General features: G+C 53.1%; 1 protein-coding gene across 1 annotated transcript; it reads left to right on the top strand.

Moving 5' to 3' along the window:
• PLLP (plasmolipin) lies at window positions 1-27,437 on the top strand. Its single transcript, XM_015126244.3, has 4 exons — window positions 1-267; window positions 21,193-21,366; window positions 24,948-25,070; window positions 26,498-27,437. The coding sequence occupies exons 1-4, from the start codon at window positions 133-135 to the stop codon at window positions 26,612-26,614; spliced, it is 549 nt and encodes a 182-aa protein (XP_014981730.3). The 5' UTR covers window positions 1-132; the 3' UTR covers window positions 26,615-27,437.
• Window positions 27,438-27,587: the final 150 nt, after the last annotated feature.

The raw sequence follows: 27,587 nt of genomic DNA, 5'->3' as shown, positions 1-27,587 counted from the left end.
GACGCCTCCTGCAGCTCCGGGAGCAGCACCGGGATCGGGAGCCTTGGGGAAGAGCGGCGCGGGAGCCGGCACCCACCGCTGGAGGGGCGGCGACGGCGGCCGGAGCGACCTCGGGAGGCAAGCGGAGCCGCCATGGCCGAGTTCCCGTCGAAAGTGAGCACGCGGACCAGCAGTCCTGCGCAGAGCGCCGGGGCCTCGGTGTCGGCGCTGCGCCCGGACCTGGGCTTCGTGCGCTCCAGCCTCGGGGCGCTCATGCTGCTGCAGCTGGTGAGAGCGCGCGCGGGCCCACGGGTCTGGCCGGGGGCTCCTGGTCTGGCCGGAATGGGTGAGGGACTCCGGCGCTGCGTTCATTCTTCGCGAACCTTGCGCTCCCCACCCGGGCTCACAAGCTCACCGAAGCGCTGCGCGTACCCCTAGGACGCTTCCCGCACGGACGTCCTCAAGATGGCCCTGCAACCCTCTCACCACGAGACTCCCCCGTGGCCGTCCCTGCGAGTGACACTACAGAGTAGGGCCGTCCCTACTCTGTGCACCGTGTACAGAGTGCCCACTGCCCGTGCCCCATCGTGCCCCCTCCAAGGTGGTTACCAGCGGCCACAGAGAAGCCCCCACTGGAGCCACAGTCACTGCGCACAATCCCCCAACCCTTCCCACCCCTCCCTTCCCTCCTTTCTCTTTTTCACCCCTCTTTCTGCCCCGACAGTGCCCCCAGCCCTCCAGGGAACCCAGTCTGAGGCAAAGTCCACTCTCTAACCACCTTCTGCTCCCAGCGGCTCCGCGTGGCCGCACCCCAGAACATTCCTCATCTAATCTAGAGGGCACATCCGGCCCCCCAACACGCACACTCAGGCACTAAACTGTGGGCGCCCGCGCAGGAGCCGGGCTCTTCTAGCTTTCTCTGGGTGACGCGCCAGGTTTCAGCTGGTTTGGCTAGCCCCACGGGGCCTAGATATCGCACCCTGCGCCGGAGGGAGGGGTTTGTGGGTAGCCAGGGGCAAGACTTCTACTCTCTCCCAGAGCCCTGTACAGACCCCAACTGAGGCGGACCCATGGGAACATCCTCCACTCCCAGCCACAGGCCCGGATGTTAGCTGCTGCTTCTGCCACCCTTTCGTGAGGGTCTGGAAGCTGGGTGGGTACCCTGGGTGGGTGAGGGCCTGATACATTTTCAGAGGACTCGGGTGGATTTGGAGTTGGGCCGGGACCTATTTTCCTTTGCAATCCAGCAAGTGGACATTTCCCACTGTCTCCTACTGCTGGGTGCTAGCAGGGCTGCCAGGCCCGAGCTGGAGGGCAGGGTGGTCGCTTTGGTGCCAGACGCTGGGCTGAGGTCCAGTCTCCCTCCGCTGACCTCTCCAGGTGCGGGCCCACCTCCACCTGGGTCAGTGCTATCTCATTTCAGGATTTCTCAGGTCTCTGTGGGCCCCCTCCGCAGCCTCTTAATCATCCTGGCGGGTTTGTTTAAAATTTAGATTATTGGACTCCACCCCCGGAAAAAATGTGCAATTGGAATTTGAATCTCAGGAAGTATAGCCAGAAATCTACATTTTTAACACTTCTCCCAGAGTTTTGTTTGTTTCTCTTTTGTTGGGGGGGGGGAGAAGATTCTATCTTCTGAGGGAAGAGGTCTAGTTCCTGGAATGATTTAATTCTGCAGATGGGGAGAGCCACTGACCCCGCCACTGCTGGAGTGCTGGGCTCTGAGATGGTGGTGAGGGGCACAGCCATGAGCAGCTGCCAGGCTGCCCAGGGGAGAGCCAGGTGGGTGTGAGAAGTGGTGCAAAAGGGCAGAGGAGGAGGAGAGCAATTCCACGACCAGGAAGGCTTCTTGGAGGAGGTGTTTTTTGAGCAGAGACTTCACTGAAATCTGAGGCAGAGGCAGGGAAAGGGTGTTCCAAGGGCAGGGAACAGTGTGAGCGAAGATGTAGTGATGAGAAAGTTGAATTAATTTGCAGGGAGTAACCAACAGGTTGGTGGTGCTGGAGTTGAAGCACTTGTTTCTGATGTGGACAGAAGCCAAGGGCCTTGTGTAATCTCTGCAAGCCACAGGGTCTAGGGTCTGTTGGTGACCTTAAGAGGTTTTGGAACAGAAGAGGGATCTTGCTGGGTGGAGGATGATGACCAGCAAGATCCCTGTGAGGGATCCCTCAGCATGCCTGGTGAGGGGGATCCTGAGGCTGGCCCCTGACGGACAGGAGGATTGCTTGTGGCCAGAAGTTCAAGACCAGCCTGGGCAACATATTGAGACCCTGTCTTTACAAAAAAAGGAAAAAAAAAAAAAAAATAGCCAGGCATGGTGGCATGTACCTGTGGTCTCAGCTACTTGGGAGGCTTGTGCCTGGGAGTTCGAGGCTACCGTGACTTTGATTGCACCACTGCACTCCAGCCTAGGTGGATGAGACTTTGTCTCAAAAAAAAAGAAAAGAAAGAAAGAGACTAACAATAGGGAGAATGGAAGACATTGGAGTAAGAGGAGGATGTTGCTGTGGGCTGCAAGGGTCTTGGTAGCTTCTTCTAGAGAAGGCTTGTTTTCCTGATTGGGGGGTGGGGGCGCATCCCTTGTGGGCTCAGCAATCCAGCCCTGAGCATCTGGGTCCCATTACATAAATGTAGACATTGAGGTCTAGGTAGAAGGACTCACCAGGAGTCCTGTAATAGAGCTTGGCACTTGGGTCTCTTGACTCTCAGGGACTGGGTGTGAGGGGAAGTGGGCTCCTTTTGCTCCCTACCTGCAGTGCCTTTGGGAGGATGAGGGTCTCCCATTAGAGTTCTGAAAATGACCTGCACATTTTAGTGCCTTAGAAATCTGCTTGTTGGGGCCAGGTGTGGTGGCTCACGCCTGTAATCCCAGCACTTTGGGAGGCCGAGGCGGGCGGATCACAATGCAGGAGATCGAAACCATCCTGGCTAACACGGTGAAACCCCATCTCTACTAAAAATACAAAAAATTAGCCGGGTGTGGTGGCGGGCACTTGTAGTCCCAGCTACTGGGGAGGCTGAGGCAGGAGAATGGTGTGAACCCGGGAGGTGGAGCTTGCAGTGAGCTGAGATCATGCTACTGCACTCCAGCCTGGGCGACAGAGTGAGACTGTCTCAATAAAAAAGGAGAAATCTGCTTGTTGGAGAAGCTGCATCCTGAGCTGTTTCTCTGGCAACAGATAGTTCTACTGGGTCTGAAATGGGGTATGTGGGCGTTCATCCAACAGGCACCGCCATCTGCTGGGAAGCCATCGTAGCTCCCATCTATCAGGCCAGCACTAGGCTCAGGCCCTTTGCCAAGGGCTTTAGATCCTCTTAGTCGGCCCCATTTTACAGGTGAGGAAACTAAGGCTCAGAGGTCAGTTCTTTGCCCAAGATCTCACAGCCCTCCTCACAGGAGTGATTTTTCTGACTTTTCTGGCCCATGGTCTTAATGACCACATGTGGCTTTGCTGCTACCTTCCCAGGGTTTGTCATAGAGGGAGTGGTGGGGACCCCGGGCCCAGTGCCCACTTTCCAGGAGCTCTTGGTCAGTGAGAGAGGTGCCCAGAGGATGTGCTTCTCCCAGAGGGATCGGAGAAGGCTGCATGGAGCAGGAAATAAATGAGAAGATGAAAGCTAATTCCCCATCAGACCCCTCTGTTTCCCAGGATTTGATGAATGTTCCTGGTGTGCTGGGAGGAAGGGGAAGTGGGTAGAAAAGCCTCCAGCTCCTGGAGAAGGAGATACACTTTTCATTCAGCATCAGAATGTGTCCTGAAGAACCAGCCTCAGTATTCTTCACAGATGTCTGGTGGTGGTCATTGATTTATCACTATCCTTATTCCTTGTAGATTCAGAAAGAACACCAAATGGAATATGATATTAAATCACATAAGACAGAAGAGTTAAAGCAATGTGTCTTTAAAAGCTGGTAGTGTGGAGGGGAGAATTGACTTGCAGCAAGTTTGAGGCTGTTGATTCTTTGTTGAACTTCCTAGCAGCCTAGGCAAAAAGGGAAACGAAGAATCTATGCAGATAGCCTCTAAAAAAGGAGGCAGGTCTTTGTTTTTTTTAATTTATTTTTTCTGACCAGTGGATTCATGTCACAAGGCATGCAAGTTTGATTTACAGACAACTCTTTTGGTTAAAAAAAAAAAAGGCCTCAGTGCTATACATTTTTGTGTGACTCAGGTCACACAATGCAGAAGGCGTGGTTATTTGTTTAAGGGGAGCTCCCAAAGTCTTTTTTTTTTTTTTTTTTTTTTTTTTTTTGAGGCGGAGTCTTCACTCTGTCGCACAGGCTGGAGTGCAGTGGCACCATCTCAGCTCACTGCAAGCTCCGCCTCCCAGGTTCGCGCCATTCTCCTGCCTCAGCCTCCCGAGTAGCTGGGACTACAAGCGCCCGCTACCGCGCCCGGCTAATTTTTTGTATTTTAGTAGAGACGGGGTTTCACCGTGTTAGCCAGGATGGTCTCGATCTCCTGACCTCGTGATCCGCCCGCCTCGGCCTCCCAAAGTGCAGGGATTACAGGCGTGAGCCACCGCGCCCGGCCCCAAAGCCTTTTTACAATAAGTATAAAGTAGTGCTATTAGGTGCCCATCTCTTATTTTTTCAAGCCTCCCCAAGCCGTGGGGAGAAGGATGATCTTATCTGGATTTATTAATAAGTAAATAGGCTCAGAGAGGGTGAGGAACTTGTCCAAGGTCACACAGGATAGAGTGACAGCTTGGCTTTGCACTTTGATCTGGAAATCCAAAACCTGACTCTAGCTATGCTTCCTCATCTTGTTTATTTTGGGGGTATGAAGTTCTAGAGTGCTTTGGAGGGGTAAAAGGGGGACTTCAGGAAGGGAGACTCATCAGGGGCCAAGGCCATCAGAGACGGCTTCCTGCCATAGGAAGGGAGAAGGAGGATCAGGACAGACCAGAGCTTGTACAGAGACCTGTCAGTCAGTAGGCGCCCTTGAGGCCCAGGACGTGGAAGCTGTGTGAATGCCCTATGGCAGTAAGGCCATTTGGTTTGGTACCTTCTGTCCTTCCATTTTGCCCCACCTCCTGGGATTGGGGGTGGCCACACAATTCCCACTTAGGTGAATAACAGATCAAAACTTCACCTAGCTGGGCAGGTGGCAGGGTGGCACATGCCTGTAGTTCCAGTTACTTGGGAGGCTGAGGCAGGAAGATTGCTTGAGCCTCGGAGTTTGAGGCTGCAGTAAGACTTGATCACGTCACTGCACTCTAGCCTGGGTGACAGAGTAAGACCCCTACTTTTTTTTTTCCTCAAGACAAGGTCTTGCTCTGTCACCCAGGCTGGAGTGTAGTAGTGTGATCACAGCTCACTGCAACCTCAACCTCCCAGCCTCAGGCGATCCTGCCACCTCAGTCCTCCTGAGTATCTGGGACTACAGGTACATGCCACAATGCTTGGCTAAGTTTTTATATTTTTTGTAAATACGGGATTTCATCATGGTGCCCAGACTGATCTATAACTCCTGGGCTCCAGCAATCCATCTGCCTTGGCCTCCCAAAGTGCTCACAGGTGTGAGCCACTGCACCCAGCTCTCTACTCTTAACAACAACAAAAAACAGAAGAGAAGGCTGAGGCAGGAGAATCGCTTGAACTCGGGAGGCAGAGCCCTTGCAGTGAGCCGAGATCACATCACTGCACTCCAGGCTGGGTGACAGAGCAAGACCTTGTCTCAAACAAAAAAATAAAAATAAAGAAAAAGAAATTAGGTAAATAAAGGTATGAAAAAAATGGACACAGCTTGCCGTGCGCTCATACAGAATATCCCTAGGTGTATTGCCGTGGGGGAAAAGCATGGCTTGGCGCATGCACAGAGAGCACCCATCTGTGGTTAAGTGAGGATATGGGTGTTATGTAGAAATATGCATCCACTCACCCTGGAATGAGACACACGGCATGTGGTTGCCTGGGGTGAGGGCAGCTGTGGGGCGTGGTCAGTCAGGGATGAGAGAGATTGCATTTTCATGATTACCCTTTCTACCATTGGAGTGCTTTGTATCATGTCTCTGTAATTTTTTTCAAAGAATAAAACAATTCCATCTCCCTAGATCTCCCTGATCTTCCATCTCCCTAGATCTCCCTAGATCTCCATGATCTATGGGGTGGCATGGAGAGTGTTGATGGGAACACAGGCCTGGATGCTGAGAGCCTTGGGTTCAACGGACTCCGTTCCTTTCTGGCTGCGCGATCGTGGGGGAATTTCCGAATTTCCCTGAGCCTCACTTCCTTGTCTGTCAGATGGTGGTGGCAGGATCTAGATCATGCCTGCGAAGAGCTAGCCTAGCACTGTATGTGGGAATGAAGGACAGTTTGGATTCACAGGGTTACAGGATCCGTGGGTTCTTATGCAAGCATAAGAGGTCCCTTTGCAGCATCTCCAACATGAACTTGCATGCTTCCAGAGGCAGAGAGCTCAGTTCTTCTTAAGGCTCCCTGCTCCATCCTTGGGCACTTGAGAGTGTTGGAAAGTTCTTCCTTATGGTGATACCGGCTCTGTCTCCAGCCCCAGGAGGCAGACCAGCTCCTCTGCAGATGGAGGGCAGGGCAGGGACTGAAAGTCAGCTCTGGTCTCCAGGAAGGGGCTGCCTAGATGAGATTGTTGGAGTCTGAGAGAGGTGTGAGCAGGGCTTGGTCACACTGGGATTGCAATGTTGGAGACTCACGGGGCCTCCCTTAGCACTGAGATTTGTGGGTGGTTCAGTCTTTTTAGTACAGCATTCCAGGCTCCGCATGCCCAGTATCTTCATCCAACCCCGCTCCGCTGCACAGAGCAATAAATGCCTTGTATTGTTAATTCCCCCGACACTCCCCACTTACTGCCACTGGGGAAGTATTGAGTGTTTGGGAATTAATTTGTAATTACATTTTGAATATATGAATACATTCTCCTCACAAAATAAAAACCTGTACAGATTACGCTAAAGCTGTAGTTGGGTTACCCACCTCTGTCCCTAAGGGGACAACTATTTGGGGTGTTTCTAGTCTTTTTTCCTGTGCATTTTTGAAAACATTGATGGTTTTATTCTGTATCCTTTGTTCAGCAAGTTGCTTTTCTCATATTCAGTGCATCTGAGAGCTCTTCATGCACTCTGTCGTCCAGGCTGGAGTGCAGTGGTGTAATCTCCGCTCACTGCAACCTCTGCCTCCCGGGTTCAAGAGATTCTCCTGCCTCAGCCTCCCGAGTAGCTGGGACTACAGGTCCCTGCCACCACACCCAACTAATTTTTGTATTTTTAGTAGAGACGGGGTTTCATCATGTTGGCCAGGCTGGTCTTGAACTCCTGACCTCAGGTGATCTGCCTGTCTTGGCCTCTCAAAGTGCTGGGATTACAGGCATGAGCCACTGCGCCCCGCCACTCTTCATGTTCTGAGACTTGTCTTCCTTCCCTGTAAACTGTTGTGGAGTAACCCATAGTGTCCCGGTAGCCTCTGCTCATTTAGCTGTTTCTCTACTGATGGAATTGTTTTATTCTTTGAAAAAAATTACAGAGACATAATACAAAGCACTCCAATGGTAGAAAGGGTAATCATGAAAATGCAATTTCTCTCATCCCTGACTGACCACGCCCCACAGCTGCCCTCACCCCAGGCAACCACATGCCATGTGTCTCATTCCAGGATGAGTGGATGCATATTTCTACATAAAACCCATATCCTCACTTAACCACAGATGGGTGCTCTCTGTGCATGCGCCAAGCCATGCTTTTCCCCCACGGCAATACACCTAGGGATATTCTGTATGAGCGCACAGCAAGCTGTATCCATTTTTTTCATACCTTTATTTACCTAATTTTCTTTTTCTTTTTCTTCATTTTTTTGTTTGAGACAAGGTCTTGCTCTGTCACCCAGCCTGGAGTGCAGTGATGTGATCTCGGCTCACTGCAAGGGCTCTGCCTCCCGGGTTCAAGTGATTCTCCTGTCTCAGCCTCTTAAGGAGCTGGGATTACAGGCACATGCCACCATGGCCTGGCTAATTTTTGTATCTTTAGTGGAGATGGGGTTTCACCATGTTGGCCAGGCTGGTCTCAAACTCCTGACCTCATGTGATCCGCCCGCCTCGGCCTCCCAAAGTACTGGGATTATAGGTGTGAGCCACCGCACCCAGCCCCTAATTTTTTTAATGGGTAATGTATTTACAATGCTCAAGAATAAAATAAACTGGGAAAGAGTACAGTGAAAAATCTCTGTTCCTTTTTGGTTAAAGTTGACTCCTTCATGCCCACTCTCAGTTTCCTATATCCCATTTTAAGACTTTCTTTAAGGAGATCTATGCAAATGTGGCTCTAGATTCCTGTCTGTCCTCAGTTATATACTCTCCCCAAGATATATAGTCTAGCTACATCCTTCTGCACTTTTTCTTTTACACTTAAAAAATGAATCTTGGGGGTCCTTTTGTCTCAGTGTGTGGAGTGCAATTGCTTCTTCCTTTATGGCTTCTGTAGTGTTCCATCATGCAGCTGTGGTGTGACTGGGTGGTCAGTCCCTTTGTTGACTGACACTTTGGGTTTTCCATTCCTTTGCTGTTGCACACCCTGCTGCAAGAAATGCCACCAAGTGCATCTGTATGATACGTTTCCAGAAGTGGGACTGCTGGGTGAGAGGGTATGTGCATTTGGGATTGTGATGTAGATTGCCAAATGCCTTCCGGAGAGGTCACACCCTTCCTGCCTGCAACAGCATGCCTCCTGGAAGGTTCCTGTTCCCACAGCCTCCCAACATGGTGATTTAACACACTTCTGGGTGTGCCCCAATCTAATAGACCAAAATGATAGGTCAATGTAGTATCATTTTCATTTCTCTTTCTTTTTTTTTTTTTTGAGACAGAGTCTCACTCTGTCACCCAGCCTGGAGTGTAGTGGCATGATCTTGACTCACTACAACCTCTGCCTCCTGGGTTCAAGCAATTCTCTGGCCTCAGGCTCCCGAGTAGCTGGATTACAGGTGCCCACCACCAAGCCCGGCTAATTTTTGTAATTTTAGTAGAGACGGGGTTTTGCCATGTTGGCCAAGCTGGTCTTGAACTCCTGACCTCAGGTGATCTGCTGCCTCAGCCTTCCAAAGTGCTGGGATTACAGGCATGAGCCACGATGCCCAGCTAATTTTCATATTTTTAGTAGAGACAGGGTTTCGCCATGTTGGCCAGACTGGCCTCAAACTCCTGACCTCAGGTGATCTGCCTGCCTCAGCCTTCCAAAGTGCTGGGTTGGTCCCTCCTGTTTGTCCAATGGGGAGAGGCCAGGGTGGTACCCCAGGGTCTCACAGGGAGTTGTGGGCAGGGAGACAGGTCAAAGGTGAGGCAGGGCCCAAAGCCTGAGCTGCTAGGGAACAGACCCAGGCCTGTTCTGGGATATTCCAGCTTTTATTTGGGGCTGGGGTCAGATACTAGATGAGCTTTTTCACATCTGCCACTCTGTGTGAGGGTGGCAGGATGGGAGCACTGTACCCCTAACTTTTTTTTTTTTTTTTTTTTTTTTGAGACGGAGTCTCGCTCTGTCCCCCAGGCTGGAGTGCAGTGGTGCGATCTCAGCTCACTGCAAGCTCCGCCTCCTGAGTTCATGCAATTCTCAGCTTCCTGAGTAGCTGGGACTACAGGTGCCTGCCACCACGCCCTGCTAATTTTTTGTATTTTTTAGTAGAGATGGAGTTTCACCATGTTAGCCAGGATGGTCTTGATCTCCTGATCTCATGATCCACCCGCCTCAGCCTCCCAAAGTGCTGGGATTATAGGCGTGAGCCACCGTGTCCAGCGCCCACCCCCCAACTTTTTTTTGAGACAGGGTCTCACTTTGTCACCCAGGCTGGAGTGCAGTAGTGTGATCATGGCTCACTGCAGCCTCGACCTCCCGGGCTCACATGATCCTCCTGCCTCCCAAGTAGCTGGGACCACAGGCATGCGCCACAATGCCTGGCTAATTGGCTACTTTTTGTTTTGTTTTGTTTTGTTGTGTTTTAGAGATGGGGATCTTGCTTATGTTGCTCAGGCTGGTCTCAAATTCCTGGGCTCAAGCATTCCTCCTACCTCAGCCTCCTAAAGTGCTCGGTTTGCAGGTATGAGCTCCCCTTCCCCTGTCACCCAGGATGTGGGGACACTCCCCTGGAGACTACTTTATTTGAAGAGAGCATTACTGCTCTTGAGGCCAGAGCTGAGAGGGGGCAGTGGCAGAACTCGAACCCAGGGCAACTGGGATAACAAGAAGTTTATAGTCTCAGCACCCCAAGGCCACCTCATCCTTCCATCAGCCCCTCCAGAGAAAGAACCAGCTGCTGTTGGGAGCATATAGAGCTTCACCAGCCCCGTGTACCCTGGTCTTGGCCTGCTGGAGGAATGGGGGGTGCTAAAGTGAGGGTCTTCCTCTCTCCCTGGACTTCCTGCGATGCTGGTTCTACACCCAATGCTGGCACTGATGTTCTGGGTGACATGAACATCAGGGGCCTGGCAAGGTAGTTGCGGGGGTGGGGATTGGAGGGAATGAATGCAGGGCTCCACCTGGGACTTTACAAGGAGGGTAAGGCCTTCCTGGGAACGCTCTGTGTGGCTGGAGGGGCCTGGGTGCTGGGGAGGCTCGGGTAGGCTTTGTGGGGTAGGCCTAGGAGACCCTGGGAAGGAGGGAGGAAACAGAGAAGGGGACCAGCAGGCAGGGAGCTCTGAGTTTCTGAGATCCCACCTGCGAGTGCTGCCACCTGCTCTGGGAGCCAGAGAGGGCCTTGGAGTGTCACTCAAGAGGCCCCCACCTGCCTTCACACACCTGGGGGCTGCCTGTGGAGGGAGGACCTGCTTGGTCTGACCAGAGGGCAGAATGGGAATGGGGTAGGATTAAGTAGGGAGCAGTTTGAGTTCAAGTTGGGAAGACTCTTTTTCTTTTCTTTTTTTTGAGACGGAGTTTTGTTCTTGTTGCCCAGGCTAGAGTGCAATGGCGCGATCTTGGCTCACTGCAACCTCTGCCTTCCAGGTTCAAGCAATTCTCCTGCCTCAGCCTCCCAAGTAGCTGGGATTACAGGTGCCCGCCACCATGCCCATCTAATGTTTTTTTGTATTTTTAGTAGAGATGGGGTTTCACCATGTTAGCCAGGCTGGTCTAGAACTCCCGACCTCAGGTGATCCACCTGCCTCGACCTCCCAAAGTGCTGGAATTACAGGTGTGAGCCACCATGCCCAGCTGGGAAGACTTTTCTAAAGCCCTAAGGGGAGACCTCACAGCAAGGATGCAGTGGTAGTGGCTCCTTGGCTACAAGTACACGTGGGGGCTGTAGGACCTTGCTGGGGTTCTAGGGGTGGCTCAGCCACTGGGGTAGGTGTGCTGCAACCTCTTCTGCCTTTGGCATTGAAATGCTCTCTGCTCTGAGACCCAGGACTCAGAAATAACAGGTGATATGATGAATGCCTTGGAGGAGGACCAGGTCTGAGCCCCCACCTCCAGCATCGTCCTCCTGCCATAGCCCCAGGAAGCAGGGCCCCTGTGGGAGGTGGGGGTGGGGTGGTTGTGGCCTGGGGTGGGGGCCCTGGCTGCCAGGCTCCCCACTGTGTTCCCAGGGCCTAGAACAGCGCCTGGCACAGTTTGTTTAATGACTGAATGACTCTGTTTGGTGACTTACATGCCCATTTTTCCTATGACAAAAGAGAGCTCAGGGCTGTTTGGTACTGCCCAGGTCTAGTGGATCTGGGGCTGGGTTCCGAGTCTGCTGTCGCCTTCCTGGAGAGCAGGGATGACTCCAGGATCCTCGAATGCTGGAGTGCATGGCACGGGAATTCCAAGGTGCCCTCCCTTTCGCACAGGCAGGGGGTGGTGTGTGGCTGTGTTGTGGCCAGCTCAGGCGCCCGGAGCCTCTGTCCCCTGCCCCTTTGTCTCATGTGATACAATGGGTGGCTTTTTGTCCCCATAAAGTCCCTTTCACTGTAGAGAGAAGGGCCAGAGCGGGGGTGGGGGCTGAGCCTGGCCAGGCTGAGTTCTGAGTGTTCTTGGCTTGCCCAGATGTGTCCCCAGTGAGGGGGACCCCAGAAAGGGTTTACTTTGCCACCCTGGGTGTGCGTTTCCTGGATGGAGCAGTGGGGAGAGAGAGGCTGGAGCTGGAGAAGGACTCGGGGGTCTGGAAAGCACTCGGGGTCCATAGATGGACTTGGGGGCGGGGGAAGGACTCGGGGGCTGTGGAAGGACTTGGGCTGGGGATGGACTCGGGGGTTGGAGATGGACTCAGGGGCTGGGGATGGACTCGGGGGCCGGGGAAGGACTCAGGGGCCAGGCAAGGACTCAGGGGCCAGTAAAGGACTCGGGGGCTAGAAAAGGGGGTTGTGGATAGACTTGGGGACTGTGGATGGACTCGGGGGCCATGGAAAGATTCGCTGCCTTGGCCCCTTTGGCCGTCACATTGTTTCTAAAACCTTTGGTTCAGTCACCCATATTTAAAAAGCTGACTTTTGCCAGGTGCAGTGGCTCACACCTGTAATCCCAGCACTTTGGGAGGCCAAGGCAGGTGGATCACCTGAGGTCAGGAGTTTGAGACCAGCCTGGCCAATATGGTGAAACCCTGTCTCTACCAAAAATACAAAAATTAACCGGGCATGGTGGTGGCACGCACCTGTAGTCCCCGCTACTTAGGAGGTTGAGGCAGGAGAATGACTTGAACCGAGGAGGCAGAGGTTCCAGTGAGCCAAGATTGCGTCACTGCACTCCAGGCTGGGCAACAAAGTGAGACTCCATCAAATAAATAAATAAATAAATAAATAAATAAATAAATAGCTGATTTGCACATAAAATCCAGACTTTTAGTGTCTCTTGAAAAATTAGAAACTTTGGTCACCCCAGGCCTGCATTCCCAGCAGCCACTCCAGGGACTCCCCAGCCCACTGTGGTCATTCCTGTGACCTGCCAGCCCTGGCAGCTGCTGAGCTTAAGCCCTGGTGTCCTCCAGGCCCCGGCTGCCTTCCTGCCTCATGGCTGCCCTCTCTGGGATTTCCCTCCCCCAGCCCCGGACTGTCTCACAGCCTTCACTACTGCTCACGACTGCTATGGCTTTTAACGTTTTCTTTCACCTAGTTTCATATGTATGACACACCTGTGAGGTGACCAGGTGTCCCCCTAGGGCCCCCATACCCTAATTCCCTCACTTGTCAGATGAGGAAACAGACCAGAAAGGTTAGGTGACTCCCCCAAGGCCACACAGTGAGCCCACAAAGGTCTGACGCTACCTCGGAAGTGAAGAGAGTGAAAAGAGTTGGGGTGACTGTCTTTGCATGACAGTTAGCTCAGTGCCCATAGGGTTGGTCGAACCCCTCCCTTTGGGGCCCCTGGAGGAGGCCCGTGTTCAGGAGTGTTAACCTCAGGCCGTGGGGAATCTCAGAGATCAGTGAGCCAAACCTCCCTGCTTCCACTGTGCCAAGGGGTAAAGGCGTCTGCCCAAGGCCCCTCAGCCTCTGAGGAGCGGAGAGAGTGCAGCTCCAAGGGAGATCTGAGGGTGGGCTGGATTTCTGAGGCCTCCTGTGGGAGCACCACTGCCTTATCTGTCAGGTGGGTGGGGCTGGCACGGGCGTGGGTCCTTATCTGTGCCCGGGCTGTGCCTGGTACTTGAATGTGGATACCGTCATTCTCTCAGTGAGGCCTCACACTCCTGAGGAGCCGCACACACCATGGCGAATGCAGGAAAGTAGGCCCAGGGTGCTGACTTGAAAAGCCATGTTCTTAACCCCTCAGGGTGATCATGACACCTGGCCATGTTGAATATTAAGCCTATGCTGGTTGCCGGTCTAAGTACCTTGCTCAAAACTACCCTAGCGCCCAGGCAGGAGGATTGGTTAAGCCTAGGAGTTCTAGGCTAGCCTGGGCAACACAGGGAGACCCCACCTCTACAAAAATTAAAAATAGCTAGGTGTGGTGATGCATGTCTGTAGTCCCAGCTACTCGGGAGGATGAGGTGGGAGGATCGCTTGAGCCCAGGAGGTCGAGGCTGCAGTGAGCTACAGTAGTGCCACTGCACTCCAGCCTGGGTGACGAAGTGAGACCCTGTCTCAAAAACCAAACCAAACCAAACCACCCTAGGCGGTAGACACATTTTGAAGATGAAGGAAGATGAAGACTAAGGCACAGAGAGGCTAAGCCACTTGCCTGAGGTCACACAGCTAGTAAAGTTGGCAGGGTCAGAGCGTGAACTCAAGGAGTCTATACATTACCCCTCCAACAGAACTGATGCCAGTGTCACTCAGGTGAACAAGGTTATGACACCCATCCACAGATTCAGAGAGCAGCTGAGAAAAACCTATTCATTTTCTGGGGCTGCCATAACAAAGTTCCACAAACAGGGAGGCAGAAATGTATTGTCTCAGTTACTGAAATCAAGGTGTTGGCAGGGTTGCTTTCTTCTGGGGCTCTGAGGGAGAGTCTGTCCCATGTCTCCCTCCTGGCTTCTGGTGGTGACCGGCAAGCCTTGGTGTGCCTTGGCTTACAAATGCATCACTCTCATCTCTGCCTCTGTCTTCACATGGCGGTCTACCCCTGTGGCCTCTGTGTCCACATTTCTCTTATAAGGACACCGGTCATTGGATTAGAGATGCCCCCAATCCAGTATAACCCCCCCTAATTTGAGCATGTCTGCAAACACTGTTTTCTTTTCTTTCTTTTTTTTTTTGAGACGGAGTTTCGCTCTTGTCGCCCAGGCTGGAGTGCAGTGGCACGATCTCGGCTCACTGCAACCTCTGTCTCCTGGGTTGAAGCAATTCTGCCTCAGCCTCTCAAGTAGCTGGGATTACAGGTGCGTGCCACCATGCCTGGCTAATTTTTTGTATTTTTGGTAGAGGCGGGGTTTCACCATGTTGGCCAGGCTGGTCTTGAACTCCTGACCTCAGGTGATCCGCCTGCGTCAACCTCCCAAAGTGCTGAGATTACAGGCGTGAGCCACTGTGCCAGGCCTTGTTTTGTTTTGTTTTGTTTTTGAGACAGAGTCCCGCTCCGTCCCCCAGGCTGGAGTGCAGTGGTGTGATCTCAGTTCACTGCAACTTCTGCCTCCTGGGTTCAAGCGATTCTCCTGCCTCAGCCTCCTGAGTAGCTGGGACTACAGACACCCGCCACCATGCCCAGCTAATTTTTTTTTTTTTTTTTTTTTTGAGACGGAGTCTCGCTCTGTCGCCCAGGCTGGAGTGCAGTGGCTGGATCTCAGCTCACTGCAAGCTCCGCTTCCCGGGTTTACGCCATTCTCCTGCCTCAGCCTCCCGAGTAGCTGGGACTACAGGCGCCCGCCACCTCGCCCGGCTAGTTTTTTTTTTTTTTTGTATTTTTAGTAGAGACGGGGTTTCACCATGTTAGCCAGGATGGGCCCAGCTAATTTTTGTATTTTTACTAGAATTGGGTTACTCCATATTGGCCAAGCTGGTTTCGAACCCCTGTCCTTAACTGATCCACGCGCCTCAGGCTCCCAAAGTGCAGGGATTACAGGTTTGAGCCACCGCGCCTGGCCAGACCCTGTTTTCAAATAAGGCCACATTCCCAGGTACTAGGGGTTAGAACTTGAACATATTTTGGGGAACACATTGCAAACCACAACAAGAGATGAGGAAAAACCTCCCTCAGAGTCATTGAAGGGCACGCGCCCTGCAGGAACCTGGCCTGTCTGGCTGTCAGTGTTGGCAGCTTCTGGGGACACTGTAATAACAGGGTTTCGCTGGAAGCGAGGAGTGCCTCTTGGTCGGGCATTTGTGATGAATCATCTCTCTGATCCTGCAGGTGGTTTTCACAAAAACATGTCTTCGTTACCCAGTTGTTTGGAAATTCTTTGAAGATGCAAAGGTCCTTTTTGACACTGTAGTCTTTATATATGAAAAAAAGTTCCTAATCCAAATTCTTCAGGTTTTCAGAAAAGCAAAAAAAAGGCCCTGTGCCCTTGAGATTTCCAGACAGTTCCCTTTGTTTATCTGCAGGACCTGTCTGGGGAGGCATGGCAGGGACCTCAGAGAGCTAGGAAGGAGGGGAGGATGTGGTTTGCCTGTGTGTGTAGGAGAGAGACACTTAGATGTTGGTGTGGACACCTCGGGAGAAACTCGGGGACAGATGAACACGTAAGCAAGAGAGACCTACAGGGCCCAGGGGTGAAGGCATAGAGTTCTGTTCCCAGATACTCACATGGCACCCTCCCTGCCCCTCCGTCACCTCCCTGGGTTTTTGCCTATCATCACCTTGCCAGTGAGATCTTTCTTGGCCCCTTATCCAGAATTGCAACCATGACCCCGTTGCTACCCCCATTCCCCTTCTCCATAGACATTGGTTAAATGTATGAACCCAGAGAGATGCCCACAGTGAGGCCTGTGTTGGGTGCCCTGTCCTGAGCAGGGTCTCTCTGGGGGGACTGGGCTGGGGGCTCAGGGACCAGGAGAAACCAGTCTGTCTGGTTCAAATACAGGAAGGAACCTTCCTTGTTCTAGGGCAGAAACCGAGGCGGCTCCCCAGGCACAGAGCCAGGCAGCACAGCCAGAAGAACGCCAGCAATTCCCACTGCTTATCCTCCAGCTTCATCTGGACGCTGCGTTCGCTGATCTGGAAACCAGGGGTGGGGCTGGAGCACAGGGCAGGGCAGGGCAGGGACGGGGGGAGCCTGGGTGCCCAGCCCAGCCTGGCTCTTGGAGCCAGCTGAAGTGTCCTCACTTTTTACACTTCACTAAATAACTCATAGTAGCACAGGTTCCAAGGACGCACAGATCTGGGTTCCCGCCCTTCCCTATCCTTTAAAAAATTTTATTTATTTTTTGAGATAGGGTCTCTGTCACCCAGGCTGGAGTGCAGTGGTGCGATCATGGCTCACTGCAGCCTTGACTTCCCGGGCTCCATTGATCCTCCCACGTATCTAGGACCATAGGCACATGCCACTATGCCCAGCTAAATGTTGTATTTTTGGTAGATATGGGGTTTTCCCATGTTGCCCAGGCTGGTCTCGAACTCCTGAGCTCAAGTGACCCACCCACCTCAGCCTCCCAAAGTGCTGGGATTCCAGGTGTGAGCCACTGCACCCGGCCTCCTGCCCTGTCCTTTACCCACAGTCACCACAGGCACATCACCTCCTGAGATTCCCTTTGGAAGATGGGGATAACAAACAGAACATTTGAGGAGGGTCTGGTGATGGAGGAATCAATGAGACGTGTCTGGCACAGAGTGGGAGGGCAGTGAGGGGCTGTTGTGGTCTAGGCTGTGAGTCATGGGACAGGTGATTGATAGGCGTATGACAGTGGAAACCTGAATTGGTCTTTTCTTGATTTTTGGTCCATTGCATTTTCTGACTTTTCTTTAGTTAGTTGGAAGCAGGCAACACAGTGGCAGCAGAGGCCCATAAAGAATTGGCTTTCAATGAAAAAATAATTGTTTATCCAGGACACGCCTAGTTCTCACCTGGAGAAGGGACAGAGGCGTGCTGCCTGAAGTGTTTGTTCTCCTTCAGAACACTGGCCTCCTCCCCGGCTCTGGGGGTTCGTGGCCTCTCCAGGTGTGGCTGTTGTGAGACATCTTGCCCTGGGTCCACACTCGTAAGGGCTCTGCCCCCAGCTTGGTGTGTGACAGCGGTGTGCGGCTCCGCCCTGGCTTCCTCACCTGCCTACCCTTACCTGGCCTGCTTGTGGCGGTGAAAGGAGGGTGCTGACGGGCAACAGAGGCTGGCAGGGTGCTGTGTGTCGGGGGGATGGGTCCCTGGAGCTTCACCCCAGGGTGGGGAGGAGCAGTTGCTGAGCCCTGGAGAGAGGGACACTTTCCCTGGGCCCCTTTGGGCTGAGCCCCTTACTTGGGTTGGGGGGCGGGGCAAGGCCAGGGGCAATTCACAGATGGACACTTGCTTCTTATTATTTTGTTATTTTAATTTTAATTTTACTTAATTTTAATTTTATTTTAGTTTATTTTGAGGGTCTTGCTGTTGCTCAGGCTGGAGTACAGTGGCACAGTCTTGGCTCACTGTAGCCTCAACCTCCCAGGTTCAAGCAGTCCTCCCCCCTCAGCCTCCCGAGTAGCCGAGACCACAGGCACACCACCACCACACCCGGCTAATTTTTAAATTATTTGGTAGAGATGGGCTCCCTGTATATTGCCCAGGATGGGGTCTTGAACACCTGGGCTCAAGCAGTCCTCCCACCTTGGCCTCCCCAAATGCTGGGATTACAGGCATGAGCCACCACACCCAGCCCCCGCTTCCTCTTTTTTTTTTTTTTTTTTTTTGAGATGGAGTCTCGCTTGACGCCCAGGCTGGAGTGCTGGAGTGCAGTGGTGCGATCTCGGCTCACTGCAAGCTCCGCTTCCCGGGTTCACGCCATTCTCCTGGTTCAGCCTCCTGAGTAGCTGGGACTACAGGCGCCTACCACCATGCCCGGCTAATTTTTTGTATTTTTAGTAGAGACGGGGTTTCACCGTGTTAGCCAGGGTGGTCTCGATCTCCTGACCTCGTGATCCGCCTGTCTCGGCCTCCCAAAGTGCTGGGATTACAGGCGTGAGCCACTGCGCCCGGCCATCCCGCTTCCTCTTTTAATACACAGCACGTGTGCAGGGCAGGGTTCTGATCTCTGTCACGGATGAAGAAATAGGATTGTTAGCTCCTAAGCACGTTGTGTTTTTAGCGTATATTATGTGTCGGGCACTGTTGGGCACTGAAGATATAGCAATGAACAAAACCCAGAGTCTTCCTCGGAGAGCAGGGAAGGTGCTTGGTCAGCGTCACACAGCCACACAGCTTTTGACTTCCAAGCTCCAGACCCCACCTGCCACTTCCCCAGTGGGCCACACCCTTCCCGAGCCAGACCCTTGGGGGATGGGGAGGAGGTGGAGGAAGGAGGGTTGTGAGGGCTGAGGGCTCCCTGGGCCAGCTCAGCTACAGGCCCCCCAGTCTGGTCCCTGGCTTCTGTAGGGATCCACACAGGAGCTTCCCTTCTGGTCCTCGGCGAGGGTGCTTTTGGGTGGGGTGCCTGGCAGGCACCCCAGCTCTGGCTGTGCTCTGGGCCCGGGGCCCTCAGGTGCTCTAGGGGCTGGCGGTAGCCCTCAGCTGCTGGAAGCAGCCACGACTTTCTGTCTCCAAAGCCTAGCAGCCAGAGGAGGGACCTGCTCCGGAACCGCTTCTCTGATCTCACTGACTTGTCCTTGGGCTGGTGGCAAGGTCACTACGCAGCCTTGGTGCCATGTACCTGGGTGCTGACTAGGGGAAAAAGAGGGCGCTTCTGTGTGTCTTGATTGGCAATGGAGCCTTTCTCCAAAGCTAGACCCTTGTGTCCTCTCTGTGGCCAGGGATTCCAGAGAGTGCCCTCATGGAGAAGTGGGGGTGGGTAGGAGGGACTGGGGAGGCCCAGGATGGCCACATCCGAGGTGCCTCCAGGAGCTTCCTGGGCCCTGCCTCTGCAGGCCCTTTGCTGGCCCACACCCGAGACAGTCTGCATGGTGAGTCGACAAACCTGCCTACAGAGAATTTTCTGTGGCTATGAGGACTGGGCCTGTGTAGTCTACCTTGGACTTGTGGAACAATGAAAAAAAAAACACAGCCGGGCGCGGTGGCTCAAGCCTGTAATCCCAGCACTTTGGGAGGCTGAGACGGGCGGATCACAAGGTCAGGAGATCGAGACCATCCTGGCTAACACGGTGAAACCCCGTCTCTACTAAAAAATACAAAAAGCTAGCCGGGCGAGGTGGCGGGCGCCTGTAGTCCCAGCTACTGGGGAGGCTGAGGCAGGAGAATGGCGTGAACCCGGGAGGCGGAGCTTGCAGTGAGCTGAGATCCGGCCACTGCACTCCAGCCCGGGTGACAGAGCGAGACTCCGTCTCAAAAAAAAAAAGAAAAAAAACTTCTGTTGCAGTCATTTATGTGCATGAACTTGTGGGTCCTCACAGTAGCTCTACGAGGTAGGAATGATCATTATACTCATTTGATAAGCAAGGGTGATTATACACTTGCCCAAGGCCACACAACTGGTAAGGAGAGCCGGGATCGAAGCCAGGCAGCTGGGCTCCAGAGTCCATGCTGTTAGCCACTACCCATGCTCTGCTGGGATGGTCGGGCCCATCCTGCCACTTGGGAACGGCATGACGAGTAGGCCCCTTGGCTTCCTGGAGGCCCAGTTTCACCTGTGAGGTGGCAACACCAGTACAGAAGGGCATCTGGGAGAGCCAGAGACGTGGGGTGTCAGGCAGAGGCCCTGGTGATGTTCTCTGCTGGGCCCAGCTGGGAGGGAGGACACAGGGCTGTTGTCTTCCCGCCTCTGGGACTGTGGTGACTTGAACTTTCTTTCAGCAGCTTTTACTGAGCCCCTGGCAGGGCCTAGGTCCTGTGCTGGGTGTGGGGATGCAGCTGTGAGACAGCCACGGCCGTGCCCTCGTGGAGCTCGCAGTCTGGGGCAGGGAACGATGATGACCCTGGATGGCGGGTGCCTGGGGGGCCCTGTGAGCGCTGACGAGGGCTCTGGGATGCAGGCTGGAGGTGTGGGGGTGTCCTGGAGCACCTGACATCTCAGCTGAGACCTGGAAGAGGAGTGTGAGTACAGGTCAGGGCCCCAGTACAGTGGTGTACCGCATGAGCCAAATCAGCATTCCTTTTTTACATTTTTTCTGTTTTTTGAGATAATTTCACTGTCTCTGAGGTTGGCTTGTGGTGGCATGATCATGGCTCACTGCAGCTTCTAACTCCTGGGCCCATGTGATCCTCTGCTTCAGCCTCCTGAGTAGTTGGGAGCACAGGTACACACCACCATACATGGCTAACTATTATTATTTATTTATTTATTTATTTGAGATGGATTTTCGCTTTTGTCACCCAGGCTGGAGTGCAGTGGCGTGATCTCAGCTCACTGCAACCTCTGCCTCCCAGGTTCAAGCAATTCTCCTGTCTCAGCCTCCCAAGTAGCTGGGATAACAGGCACACGCCACCACGCCCGGCTCATTTTTGTATTTTTAGTAGAGACAGGCTTTCACCATGTTGGCCAGGCTGGTCTCAAACTCCTGACCTCAGGTGATCCGGCCACCTCAGCCTCCCAAAATGCTGGGATTACAGGTATGAGCCACTGCAACCGGCCTTAATTTTTCTGTAGAGATGGGGACTTGTTCTGTTGCCCAGGCTGGTCTTGAACTCCTGGCCTCCAGCGATTATCACACCTTGGGCTCCCAAAGTGCTGACATTACAGGCATGAGCCACTGTGCCTGGCCAATATTTCTTAGCTAGATGAGAAATGAAACCGCATCTCTGGCCGACCCTGCCCTGTCTGACCCTCCTAGGTGCTGGGGCTCCTGGTGTGGGCGCTGATTGCGGACACCCCGTACCACCTGTACCCGGCCTATGGCTGGGTGATGTTCGTCGCTGTCTTCCTCTGGCTGGTGACAATCATCCTCTTCATTCTCTACCTGTTTCAGCTGCACATGAAGTTGTACATGGTGCCCTGGCCACTGGTGGTGAGTCTGGGTGGGGGTACCGGAAGTGGCTATGACAGGACCACTGTGACTTTCCCTAAAAGAAGTGGCAGGGTATGGGGGGTCTCCTGACATCCTCGCTGACCTAAGCTGGTCTGCAGAGCCAGGGGTGGAGGTAAGGACTGATGGTTCAGGGGTCCAGTTGTTCTATTTTTCCTTTAAAACAGTGTCTCACTATGTACAGACTGGAGTGCAGTGGCTCGATAATGACTCACTGCAGTCTTGAAGCCCTGAACTCAGGTGATCCTCCCATGTCACCCTCCCCAGTAGCTAGGACTACAGGCACGTGCCACCATGCCCTGCTCATTTTTTTTTTTTTTTTTTGTAGAGGAGGGGGTCTCACTATATTGCCCAGGCTGGTCTTGAACTCCTGGGCTCAAGCAGGTCTCCCACTTTGGCCTCCCAAAGTTCTGGGAGTACAGGAGTGAGCCACCACGCCCAGCCTAGGTGTACGGTTTTTTGGGGAACTATGAGCCAGGAAGGACACAGGCTTGACTTTGTCCCAGGAGGAGAGTAGAAGTGAGGGGCTGTTGAGTGGATTTACAAGAGGCCATTTGGAATCTTAAAAGTATTTTTCCCGGCTGGGTGTGGTGGCTCACACCTGTAATCCTAGTACTTTAGGAGGCTGAGGCGGGTGGATCACCTGAGGTCAGGAGTTTAAGACCAGCCTGACCAATATGGTGAAACCCCATCTCTACAAAAAATACAAAAATTAGCCAGCTGTGGTGGTGCACACCTCTAGTCCCAGCTACTCGGGAGGCTGAGACAGGAGAATTGCTTGAACCTGGGAGGCAGAGGTTGCAGTGAGCTGAGATCGTGCCTGGGTGACAGAGCAAGACTCCACCTCCAAAAAAAAAAAAAACAAATTTTTTTTCCTTCTCTGGGTGGTCAGAATTTGTGCCTGTGTTGTGTGGGTTTGTGAGATTCTAGCAGGCCCAGGCAGGCAGCCCTGTGGCTGGAGGCTGGGGGCAAGCTGTCAGAAGTTGCCTAGGCCAGGGCCTCAAGTGTGCAGGACAAGCTCGGGCACTCGGCTGCTTGCAGGTGAGGCTCTGAGGCCTGGGAGAGGCTGGTCTCCCCAGGTTTGCCCCAGGACAGTCTTCCCAGGACACAGGGCTGAGAGCGGACATGGGAAGTACCCTGGCCAGACACACAGAAAGCTGCTGGTTTTTTTTTTCCTCTGACCCGGAAAACCCCTGCAGCTGGGGTCTGAGGCTTTCAGTGAGAAGAGAGGCGAGAAAGGCACATGATTGTAAGACAAGCAAGGCTGGGACTAGGCAGCATTGTTTGGAATTCAATGACTTTTTAAACCGAGGAAACGTGAGTCATCCTCAAGACAGAATGGGTTTGTTAGATCTTGACATCCCTGGCAGAAACAGGCAGCGTTTGCAGGGGTCGCTGGGCTTGCAGGGAAGATTTTGGGGCAAGGAGGCGGCACCCTGATTTCCGGGCTCAGGGTCCACCCCTCCCTCATGTCCCAGGAGCCTCTAACAGAGAAATCTCTGGAGATAAAAGCCTGTGTGTCTCTTAGGTGCAGATCTGGGGCTCCAGCCGTGGCTGTTAATGGAAGGAGGCTCCCTTCTGCCACAATGGCAGGGCATTGCTTCTTATGCTTCTGGACCCTCAATGAATGGGGCAGAGAGGGCTTAACTGCATCTAGAGAAGGCTGAATTAGCATGGCCAACTTGGGATTTTCTGGCATGGGGGCTACAGACCCCTACAGGATCCAGGCAAGATGTGTGAGTGAATTGGGTCAGGAGGGACCCTGGAGAAGCCAGCATCCATCTGCCCATCGTAAGCTGCCTATACTCACTTCATCTGTTGCTAGTGGGAGTGCAAACCCCTTGGCGCAGAATCTTTTGATATCTTAAGATTTCTTTTTTTTTTTTAGACAGAGTCTCCCTCACTCTGTCGCTCAGGCTGGAGTACAGTGGCGTAATCTTAGCTCACTGCAACCGCTGCCTCCTGGGTTCAAGTGATTCTCCCGCCTCAGCCTCCTGTGTTGCTGGGATTACAGGCATTCACCACCACTCTTGGCTAATTTTTGTGTTTTTATTGGAGACGAGGTTTCACCATGTTGGCCAGGCTGGTCTCTTAACTCCTGACCTCAAGTGATCTGCCTGCCTTCGGCCTCCCAAAGTGCTGGGATTACGGGCATGAGGCACTGCACCTGGCCAAGATTTATTTATTTATTTATTTATTTATTTTTTATTTTTTATTTTTTTGAGACGGAATCTCGCTCTGTCGTCCAGGCTGGAGTGCAGTGGCCGGATCTCGGCTCACTGCAAGCTCTGCCTCCCGGGTTACGCCATTCTCCTGCCTCAGCCTCCCGAGTAGCTGGGACTACAGGCGCCCGCCATCTCGCCCGGCTAGTTTTTTGTATTTTTTTAGTAGAGACGGGGTTTCACTGTGTTAGCCAGGATGGTCTCGATCTCCTGACCTCGTGATCCGCCCGTCTCGGCCTCCCTAAGTGCTGGGATTACAGGCTTGAGCCAAAGATTTTTTTTAATATGAAATTTTTACATGAAGTTTTCAGGTTTTCATGAAATCTAATTTTATAATGTTGGTAATTTTTAAAAGATATATTGGACAAACCGAATGAATGTTTGAGGGCCATGTGTTTGAAGACTGTAAATGGGCTCCTGGGGCCAAGCGTTTGAGATGAGGGATTGGGGCCTGGTTGTCAGCAGAGGGCCCCTTCCTGCCAGTCTGGTTCTGTATCCAGCTGGGAATATCTGGTCCTCCTGGTCCTGACCCTGGCATTTGCTTAGAGCCTCGAGCTTAGGATGTGGCCAAAAGGGAGACAAAGATTCTTCCCCGCTGGAGGCAGAGAGGGATGTGAGGCCCAGCCCCAGGACTGGCCACAGAGCCAAACCTTGCAGTGGTACCAGGGATAGCCTGGGCTTGGTCCTGGGCCACACTTGGAGGAGTGGCCTGTGTTTCTTTAGCTGGTACAAAGAGATGGGTCATGGACTGGCCTCTTTCTGTGAGGAATGGGTTTGGCACTGCCCCTACCCCATCACTGTCATTCCCCTCCCCCAGCCTCAGGTGTGTTCGTGCTCCCTGCTCAGCAGGCCTCCTGGGGACCAGGGCTTGATGGGCTGACCCCTGGAAACCACGGCCTCTTGAGGCCCTGTTGGTGGGAAAAACCCAGGTGTTTGCGTCCCCTTCCAGTGGCTACTCAAGGGGTGTGCCAGTGGGAACAAAGACGCCCCAACTGTTAGTCTCCTTGTGTGTCTTTTTTTTGAGACAGGATCTCACTCTGTCGCTCAGGCTGGAGCGCAGTGGTGTGATCATGGCTCACTGCAGCCTCCAAATCCTGGCACCAGGTGACCCTCCCATCTCAGCCTCCCAAGTAGCTGAGATCACACGCATGCGCCACCATGCCTGGCTAACTTTTTTATTTTTTGTAGAGACGGGGCCTACCTATGTTCCCCAGGCTGGTCTCTAACTCCTGGGCTCAGCCCCCCAAAGTGCTGGAATGACAGGTATGATTCCACCATGCCCAGCCTCTCTTTGTGTCTTAAGCCTTTTCTCTCCCCACTCCCTACCCCCATGTCCTGCAGTTAATGATCTTTAACATCAGCGCCACCGTTCTCTACATCACCGCCTTCATCGCCTGCTCTGCAGCAGTTGACCTGACATCCCTGAGGGGCACCCGGCCGTATAACCAGCGTGCGGCTGCCTCGGTGAGTCTGCTTCCCAGGCTCCCTCGGTGGTCTGCAGGGTCTCGGCCCCAGGACTCACGCTGCTTGCTTGGTCTGAGGCCAGGCACCTGCCACCTCCTGAGGAGTTGTCACCTGAATGCTCAGTGGGTCTCAGAGGGGAGCCGGGCTGCCTCCAGGCTTCCATAATTAACAGTGGGGAGTGGTGTGTGGTGGGCAATGGAAGTTTTGGGTTAACTATTTTTTTTTTTTTGAGATGGAGTCTCGCTCTGTTGCCCAGGCTGGAGTGCAGTGACGCAATCTTGGCTCATTGCAACCTCTGCCTCTTGGGTTTAAGTGATTCTCCTGACTCAGCCTCCCAAGTAGCTGGGACTACAGGTGTGTGCTGCCACACCAGCTATTTTTTTTTTTTTTGAGATGGAGATGGAGTCTCACGCCCGGCTTATTTTTGTATTTGTAGTAGAGATGGGGTTTCACCATGTTGGCCAGGCTGGTCTTTCGAACTCCTGACCTCAGGTGATCCACTCGCCTCGGCCTCTTAAAGTGCTGGGATTACAGGTGTGAGCTACCACACCCCGCCTGGGTTAACTATGGAACCTTGTTGTAAATCAACTGTGCCACACTCACTTAGGGTCATGTGCCCCCTTGGAGAATGTGAAAAACTGGATGCTTTCCCACTGACAAGTGCACGTGCAGAAACCTTGTGGTTTAAACCATTCTGGGAGATTCATAGGCTCTCCTGTGAAACCCAGACTCCAGGCCCATGTCAGGTGGCCAGTGAAGTGGCTGCAGTCCCCTCCACGCCTGTCACCCTTCACACCACCAGGCCCTGCACACCATCTCCTCCCAGGATCCTGTGACACCCACAGTGAGGGAGAGGAAGGGACTACCAGTCCTTTTTGACAGACAGGAGGCTCCCGCTCAGAGAGGTTGGACTCCGGGCCTGGAGCCACGGCCAAGCCCAGGGGAGGGCAGGGCCTCGATGGGCACTCATTTGGTTCCTTACTCTTCCTGATGAGGGCAGTTTTGAAATCAGCAAATTCAGTGATGGAGACAGAGACGGGGAGCTTCTGAATGTGGCTGCAGGTGTTAGTATAGAGGCGTGAACTGGTTCTAGAAAAATTCCTAGGCTGGCCTTTGAATGTTGTCTTTTTAGAACTAAATCCTTGCTAGATGTCCCCTCTGTCACTCTTATCTTGTCCTTCATTGTCCTTATCACAATCTGATAGGCCCCGCCTGTGGTTCTTAGCTGTTTCCCGTGCTTAGAAGGTAATGTTGGCATCCCAGGACCCTGGTGCTCATCAGCTCCATGATAAACAGCTGTGAAATGCATCTGGCTGAGTGTGAGATGGTGCAGCTGCCAAAACCCCTCCTGCCTGGCCAGAGATCTGGTTGGAGCTTGTGTCACTGTTACCCTCTTGGTCCTTACACCCTTCTCGCCTCTCTTTCAGTTCTTTGCATGTTTGGTGATGATCGCCTATGGAGTGAGTGCCTTCTTCAGCTACCAGGCCTGGCGAGGAGTAGGCAGCAATGCAGCCACCAGTCAAATGGCTGGCGGCTATGCCTAAACCACCTGTGCCACGGCCCTCTCTGGGGCTGAAGCCGCCGCTGGGTCACAGAGCAGGGTCACCCTGCAAGCCCGAAGCTGGGGAGCCCTGCGCGGAGTCAACCTGACAGCGACTGCACTTGCTCCTCTCTGCCCATCAGACACAAGCTCTCACAGCGCTAAGGAAGCAGGCCCAGGCTGGCAGGCATCTGGGCTTGCAGGAGGCCAACTGCTGAGACCTCCTCTCCATCCCCCTTATTCAGTGGAAGGTGACGGGGGATCTGAGGCTGTGTCTCTGCCTTGTCTTTAGAGGACTTCAGCGTCCAAGACTGGGGCCTACCCTTCTCACCAGCACTAAATGCACTAACAAGGACTCCTGACCTGCAGCCCCAGACTCGCCGTAGTATAAGCCTAACAAGCAACATGTAGCACCTTAGTCTTCGTTCCAGGAGAGCTGAGCAAGCTCGTGAAACCATTCTCCTTCCTTTAAACACCGTTCCAACCAACCTCTCCCTGGAGCCAACCTGTAAAAAGTGGGTTATGATTGTTGACCGCATGGTCTTCCCTCCCTGCATTTTAGACATACCAGTTACTGAAAACAAATCAGTTTTAAGTGACTTCTCAATGCTGAAAAGCCTGTCCAGGTTTCCTTCACTTTCCCAAGCCTCTCTCTGTAATACTCCCTTTGGGCGAAGCTAACCTCAGTGCTGACTGCCTCCCTGACCCTGCTGACTAGGCACATGGGACACGAAGGAGGGAGGGAAGTGAGGCCTTGCCTGGCAAGTTGTCATGTGGTTGGTGGTGACTGTTTTATTTTTTTTTTAATAAAAAGATAAGAGAAGTTATTTGGACAAGATGTTGGGGAATCACTTTTGCAGGTGCTTGTAACCTCCAGGAGACCTCAGCTTGACTGTAGAAGATGCCTGCTGTAGGGCAGTTCATGTTCCGGAGTCGTTCAGCACCACCTGCCAACTCTTTGACCAGAGGAAAGCTGC

This window comes from Macaca mulatta, chromosome 20 (assembly GCF_049350105.2).
Source record: "Macaca mulatta isolate MMU2019108-1 chromosome 20, T2T-MMU8v2.0, whole genome shotgun sequence".
Lineage (NCBI taxonomy): Eukaryota > Metazoa > Chordata > Mammalia > Primates > Cercopithecidae > Macaca > Macaca mulatta.
This window is presented reverse-complemented; position numbering and strand designations above follow the sequence as displayed.

Coding starts and splice junctions, on each gene's coding strand:
- PLLP (XM_015126244.3), top strand. CDS start 133: ATGGCCGAGTTCCCGTCGAAAGTGAGCACGCGGACCAGCAGTCCTGCG. Junction 21,367..24,947: donor TGGTGCCCTGGCCACTGGTG/GTGAGTCTGGGT, acceptor CATGTCCTGCAG/TTAATGATCTTTAACATCAG. Junction 25,071..26,497: donor ACCAGCGTGCGGCTGCCTCG/GTGAGTCTGCTT, acceptor CCTCTCTTTCAG/TTCTTTGCATGTTTGGTGAT.